General features: G+C 39.4%; 1 protein-coding gene across 1 annotated transcript; it reads right to left on the reverse strand.

Moving 5' to 3' along the window:
• Positions 1 to 5,920: 5,920 nt before the first annotated feature.
• T265_09437 (hypothetical protein) lies at positions 5,921 to 7,136 on the reverse strand (the record flags this gene model as incomplete). Its single annotated transcript, XM_009175501.1, has 2 exons — positions 5,921 to 6,954; positions 6,995 to 7,136. The coding sequence occupies 2 exons, from the start codon at positions 7,134 to 7,136 to the stop codon at positions 5,921 to 5,923; spliced, it is 1,176 nt and encodes a 391-aa protein (XP_009173765.1).
• Between the last annotated feature and the right edge of the window lie 274 nt (positions 7,137 to 7,410).

Consider the following 7,410-nt stretch of genomic DNA (forward strand, 5'->3'; position numbering starts at 1 on the left):
AATAAGTAGGTCAGCTGCGCACACTCACACACCCATGCTAGTATACCAGTGCCGGACGAGACCGCCTTTGCAACAAGGTGAATGGTGCGGACAAATAAGCAATACAAGTGTATATCAAAAGTACATGGGTGGAGTAAGCAAATGAAAACGGGGATGGTTGAGGTCAAATTAGATCAATCAATTTACTATACAAAAATCGCTGTGGCCTGGGGTTGCTGAGTGAATTGTGAGGGGGGCAATTTGATTGAAAAAGCCTGGCCCAAGTTTTAACACCACTGATTGTCCTAGCAAAAAATCGTATTGGTGGCGCAGCCTTACAGGCACAAGAGTCTCATTCGGGGAAGGAACCGCTTTACATAGTCTACGTGCCCCTTGGATGTGTTTGTTTCCTCATTTGATATTGCAGTTTTTAGTGGCCTCAGTGAGTGAGTCGGTCAAACATATGAAGACTAATAAATCATGTGCCTACACTTATCTATGCAAAGGAAGAAGTCGGGTTAATTTGTTAGCCTAATTATTGGACAGAAAAAGTCAGGATATTTGACCAGCTTGTTCTCCAATAGCTAGAAAGGCACTTACTCACCAAATAATTAGAGGAGATATCATAACGTTGTTCAGAAGTAGTTCTTTATGGGCAGACTAAAATCGTTGAACTTAGCTGGGCTTTTTCGGAAAATCCGATAATTTTTCTTCACTTCAATAATGAAACTCGCAGGATCCAGAACGACTGAACCATTATAAAACAAACTCCACTGTTATTTTTTCTGATTTCAAGCTTAAGTAAGTTCACTATAGAGAATGCATTCCTTGAACATAAGGATAATTTGAAAGCTGGGATATCACCTCGAACCTATTTTATTTTAAAACATTTTAACTTGTAAAACAAAGAGACAGAAAATCCATTAGTTTTGATTTCAGGGTGAAGTTATTGTGAGCATATTCCGTAGTTCTGATCAATAAATCAAGACCTCACACTCCCCCTCGGTAAATTTTGTAAAGATCAAGACGTTTATCATTCGGTAACACAAGATTTGGCTGCATTTTCAACTACTTCCACGGGAAAGCTCTTCCATAAAAAGAAATCAGAAACAGCAAAGTCCAGTAACATTCTAAAAGCCGTCACAACGGATAATGTGCCTTCCTGTGACCCATAGTTTCAGGAGTCGAATAACTTGAAGAATCAACTTGTGTGTGAACAGTCTAATTACATCTGGCATAGATTAGCAGAATAGGTTATCGGAATGTCAATGAAGAACAATATACAACAACCAGGAGTAATACTCTTGGCCACACTAAGTGCAGTTTGACCAATTATGCCAAGCTCCAGTAAATTCGTTTCTACTCCCTAAAAAGAACGCCCGATCATCTGGACTTATATTTCCAAAAATCTCCATGGTGCAAGAAAACCCGAAGCTTAAACTACACTTAATGAGCTGCTTGGTTGTTTGATTTTCCCAGCATGACAGCTACATCTTACATATACATGCAGGTTGTACAAAGTGGTTTTCTCTAACTGTACCACTGTATAACCACAACATTGGTAATCTAACACTGTTTTAGGTATACGAATATCGAGAATTAATTCCGCATATTCTCCGCTTGGTCCTACCTTTCACAAAATCTTTTGGACGACTGGGTTCAGGTCATTATAAGAATTGGATTGGCTACAGGAATTAACAAGTATGAGTTCCGCACTATTCGCCACCATTCAGCTTAAAGTTTTTGTTACTTCTGATTACTTTTAATAGGAATGTGTGTAGCGGTCATGAACATCAATTTACGGTAAAATCCCTAAGAAGCAGGAAATTTGGATGACGAGACCATCGACAAAAACTTGGAATAACGCAATGTGCATCCCATGTTTATGGTGGCTAAAGTAAAGCTTTTTATACTACCCATAGTTTAGAACCCTCCTTGTGGTTCGAGAATTCAGTTAGTTACTAAATAGCATCTCATGGATTCGGAAATATCCAGCTCAAAATATTCATTTCAAAAGGAAAAAACTCTTAATTTACCTAGGACACGAAGCAGCCCCGAGGCTGATTTACATCTCTTGAGATAGTTTACAGGAAATATCTTCTGTTTAACAACAGATTTTAACCAAATCGTACAACTCCCGAAAAGTCTTACCGGGTAAGAAGGTGGACCAAAGCGAAAGTGAACGTCTCATTCCCCCTTTTAACAAAGCAAAATCACACAACTGCTGACGCTTGATGATAACTCCATTCCCAAGGAAATGTGGCCAGAAACGTAAAAAACAAATTCCTTTGCATTTATCTTTAGTAATGATAAAACAACCTAAAGCAAAACTGGTTCTGAGTCCATTTTTCTACGGGACAAAACTTCTCCTCACTAATTGTTTAACCGTAAGACACACCGTGAGTTCACTTGTTCGAATCTATCTGGGACGAATCTCCTCCGGGAATGTAAAAACTTATTACAGCATTATTTAAATTACATTCTGAAAACACAGCCTACAAGACCAATGTCAGTTATGTATCCTAACAAATAGTTGTCCATCAGCTCGCATAGACATAACGTAAAGCTCTTCATAGAGAACGTGTTTGGACAAAACTCTTATAATGAAATTTGTCTGACTTCCGTCAAAAATTCCCTCTTCAACCTACTTCACACCCAAGACACACAAAAAAGGTCTTCATCACTAATGCTGTGGGTAATTGGTGTGCTTATATATCTTCTTGTCTAAATGATTTGTGTACCATCAATGCAGCTCGGTTTGAGAAAAATCATTGTTTTTTCAACCCAAGAAAGGCGAAAATTTCGAAATGTCTGTAGGGTTCTGTTAGACAGTTTGTCTACGACAAGCTGCTTTTGACAGACCGCCAGCGGATTGTGCCTAAAAACTTTATATACTCTCTAGATGCGCTTGAATTTCAGTACTTATCAGGTTGTGTTTACAGTGAACATTACAGCAATTTTCAATTAATTTCGACTGCGCAAAAACATTCATTTCACTGATGATGCAGTGCTAGCCTAATGCCTGCGTCAGTACGCGTTAGATTTCGGGCAACATTTAAATGAATACGAATTAAATAAAATATTTTTCCATGTTCCTATAAAGCAATTCTTTGTGTACTGACAATTCGCAGTACGCAAGAAGGATATCGTTGTGCAAATCAACAGATGTACTACTAAAAAGCATGTGCGGATATTAAAAAGTGCAACAAAGAAATTTAAAAATGACAGAGGAAAACGGCATAAAAGAAATCGCATCTTTTTACAAGGGTATGTGCCGCTCAACAGTTTGTACTTCAAATCCTTTAGCCTTTTTTGGGTGTTGTAGCAACCGGATCAAAAATCGAACGTTTTGGCTGGAGAGCGATTCACCAGACCAGGTTTTGGTTAACAATATTTTAACTGTTTGAAATGATGCCCACGAGTGACTAGGGAAAGGTTAATTCTCATTGTTTGCTATCGGATTAATTCACTGCATATGCTCACACGAAGGTTTACCAATGCAACAACAAACTGGTCTCCCTGGAATCCAAGCACCAACCTTAGATTTTCTGATAATTTTCTACAAGTGGTGATTCTCTTTTCTACTCTGACTTAGTGAACTAAAAATAACCCCATTCTCATATACTTTATGTACAGTTGCAGTAATATTTCGCAAAAAACACTCCATCGTGGCGCAGACTACGCAAAAGTGAGCTGGATGTAAAAACGCAATGACGTTTAGGTTTGAGATTTTCGGATAAAATACCATGCTCATTGTTCAGTAGTGCAGATTATTTTCTAACTATAAGGAAAACGCATTGCTACTTTGTTGCACCTGTTAAACAGAAATAATGGATCGAATCTTGTGCAGAGGTTTTTGCACTGAACCTGGTGCAGACAAATCTGAAGAAATGAAATGAGGTACAAGTAATATATTCTGTACAAATGTTATTCCGGAAATAGCTGACTGCATTATACCCAATTAAAATCCATCGATGTTAAACAGCTGTTTTCGTCGTCCTAACCAGAAGTTACCTTCAGTGTTTGGATTAAAGTGAGAATTTTTAAGAATCGATTAAGGTTAACGAAGCCGAGAAATCAGGGCACACATGAGTCTAAACGTCTGCTACAAACATTGATTTTGACTAAATTACCTTGAATCAGAAGTCTTGAAATAGTGTCTGTCTTAAAAACTCACGAAAACTACAATGAACTTCTGATACTCTAGGTTCTTAAGAAAAATGCCGGCATTCGGTCAATAACTTTAAGGATTCTGTTTGTACCAGAAAATAATCAATTCCATCGCAATGGACAGCTAGCACGTCTGAACATGAATGGATGAAGAAATCATTCTGGAGATGAAGCAATTTGCGAAAAAGCAATCAATATATGTGAATGTTACTTCATGAAATCCATATATCAATGCCGAAAGTTTTTGCCTGTTTAGAAATACACGGTGAGGATTCCGCTCAAATGACAAATAAACAATCATATGTTTAGATAAAGGGCTACCAGTAACTTTGATTGTAGATTTCACGGAGAAATTATTTTTAAAGCGCAATAACTTCTAAAAGTGCTGATCAGATAATGATTTCAGTTTCAAATTCGTTGCTTGCTGTCTTTCAAGTGCATCTCTAGACCGTCTATACACTTTTAAGTTTACTTTTGTCTGAGGGTGGCACAAAATGCTAACTGAAACTCTAAAATATTTGAATAACATCTAATGCGCTCCCAGTATAAAAAATTAAAACTCCTGCTCGAAAGTGAAACTACTTTACACGGTACACAGAAGTCAGATAAGCTAGATAAGTGCTGTACACTTTTTTAAGGATAAGGATACGCGTTCACCAGCCGTTCGTTCTGCCATGGAATTTGATTTCCGCTATGTAGTTTGATAAAAAATTGTGGGTTGACTTATACGCAGTATTCTTCACTCGGAAAAGCAACTTTTCCTGACTGAGTGTCGTTTATGAAAAATGGCCCTGTTAAGCTTGAAATACGAAGTATTTTCATGGAGATCGCCAATGTCTACAACAAAGTTTGTACCGGTTTGCATTCAGGAGCATCAGATATATAAAACAACTGCAATTATCTAACAAACACCGCGCCGGCCACTTTTATGAGCATTGTAAGCTTATCTGGTATGTAAGCCGTCTTTTTGGCAAAAGGACTCAGTGGTTAGAGCACAAATTTACTGACCGAATTGTCCGTGGTTCGAAACCTACCTCCGCTTCTCGAATACCTCTTCTAAGCTCGGGCAACCTGGCAGTATCCCAGCCCTCATGCTTCCTTTGGGTGGCATGGCAGCTAGGCATCGAAAGGGTGTTGCAGCTGAAAGATTTAGTTGTAGTTAGGCACCAACAGTTTTCTACAGATGAACGATGTGTATGTACGTGTGCTATGTCCTCTCTCAATGTTACTTTTTAAGGAATTGTTATAGGTGACACTGTGCTATAAGTGTTATCTGCCATCCATTGCCTTCCGAGGTTGAATCTTAACAGCTTTATTATCCTCATCGTGTTATTTTGATTGATCATGCAGAGGCTCGCATACTGGTTGTCCAGTACACCACTGAGAATTTTCAGCATATATTCACGACCGATAAGCCAATTGTATGCTGTATGCCCTTTCCCCTTTGCGAAACTGTCGTGATCGAGAGGACAAAGTCGTTGAATTTTACGAAGGATATAATGCAAACTTCAGAAATACTGATCCCTGTAAAAAATAAATAATAATGTGTTGAACAAGTATCAAGTCTTTGTCTATACATGTGTGGTAGATATGTACTCACTTGTTTTCGAGCAGCGGATTTGAAAAATGCAATTCATCATACAGCCACTGTACGAGAAAAGTTTCTAATTTCCCAAGAACATCGGGCTGTAGGTTCCGATAAAAGATTCGTCGTGGCAAGCCACATAATTCAAAAACCGTGAAAGTTTGCGCTTTTCTGTTGGTTAAATGCCTAAATGTTTTGGGCCACAAGGGCGGCACGCTTGCTCTCTTCCAAAGTTAGGGGCTTTTGAAGTACCGAATCGATTGCATCAATCCACTTATGCCTCTCTTCTTCGGTATCACTGAAGAACACGAAAGGTCTCGTACCCGTATTTATGGTAAACGCATAGCCTGTGTGTTTCTTCCACTGCTCTGGAGTACCCGTGACCACAGAAAATCCATTTTCGTGAGAACCTATGAATAACTCCCCATTGGCAAATGCGCTCAACGGATTATGTGTATACAAGAAGTGTCGCTGTGAAAGCATACACCATCTCCGCCTCCATGCATCGGTTTTACGTGGACCAGTTTTGCTTAGCCATCCTACCATGTCAATATCTCTTGTCAAACCTCTTGCTATTTCGGCTGGAGAGAAGCTGAGGCTCATTCCCATAAAGTTCATGCAAGTTCGATGAAACTTTCCCGAGCGTATGGCATTGTACCAGTTGATTATGTTACGACTGTCTTCAGAGCGAATGAAGATGTGCCTTGTCGCATTGTCTTGAACGCACTGAAGCAGGAGAGTATGAGGTGGAAGACCAAACAGCTCCGTATCAATGAAAGTGATATTCAGTTTATCTAAGTCCATTGACTCCTTTGGAGACGATGCACCGGGTTTGTAAAAGTACCGCAAAAAATTTCGTTCACTTGACAGCTCAAAAAAACGTTCACAAAATGTGTCTGAATCTCGCAGTTTTTTCAAGAGTATCCCAGATTTCATAGCGCTCGAAAACTGGCACTGGGCACCACGTGCTGAAGCACCTTTAGCAAATTCTTCGTGGATGTATTTCGATTTTACAAATGCTTCGCACAGAAAGTAAGGACAGTTCACACCGGGCCACGGTCTCCGGTAGTAAACAGGAAGTTCTGCCTCCAAACGTTCATTCACGGAATCATTACCACCCTGAGTCATAAATCTTCTCAGAGCTTCGTCATCCCATGTGGATTCCTTTATTTTATCCGGTACGATCGTCCTTATATCGTCCCCCAATCTCTGGTGAGGAACTGAAATATTTCCGTAAATGGATTACAAGCCCAAACCCACCTGAGCATCTTGAGCAAAGGGAAACTCCAAACGTAACGGATGCGAATTTCACTGGAACATCTTGGCAGTCAGCGCACAACCTGTTATCCTTTTTTTGCATAAACTCGAATAGTTTGTTCACGTCATTTACACCAGAGTCCATGTTGCAGTCATATAACGCGATTCAAAAATGTGACACTTCTAGGTCAACATATCATGGAGTAACACAATCCACCCAACTTCAGTTCACATGCAATAACTGTGGTTTGCAACGAATGGCACGTAAGATCAATCCAAACTAACTAATCTTTTCCTTCACTCGCACCAAAAAGCAGTTTCCAAGGGCATATGAAGAGAAAATTACGTGTCATCACCCTCCAAGAATGAATCAATATGTGAAAGATCCTGGCCCCGTTCAAAAGCACATACTATACGCT

This window comes from Opisthorchis viverrini, assembly GCF_000715545.1.
Source record: "Opisthorchis viverrini unplaced genomic scaffold opera_v5_274, whole genome shotgun sequence".
In the NCBI taxonomy this organism is placed as follows: domain Eukaryota; kingdom Metazoa; phylum Platyhelminthes; class Trematoda; order Opisthorchiida; family Opisthorchiidae; genus Opisthorchis; species Opisthorchis viverrini.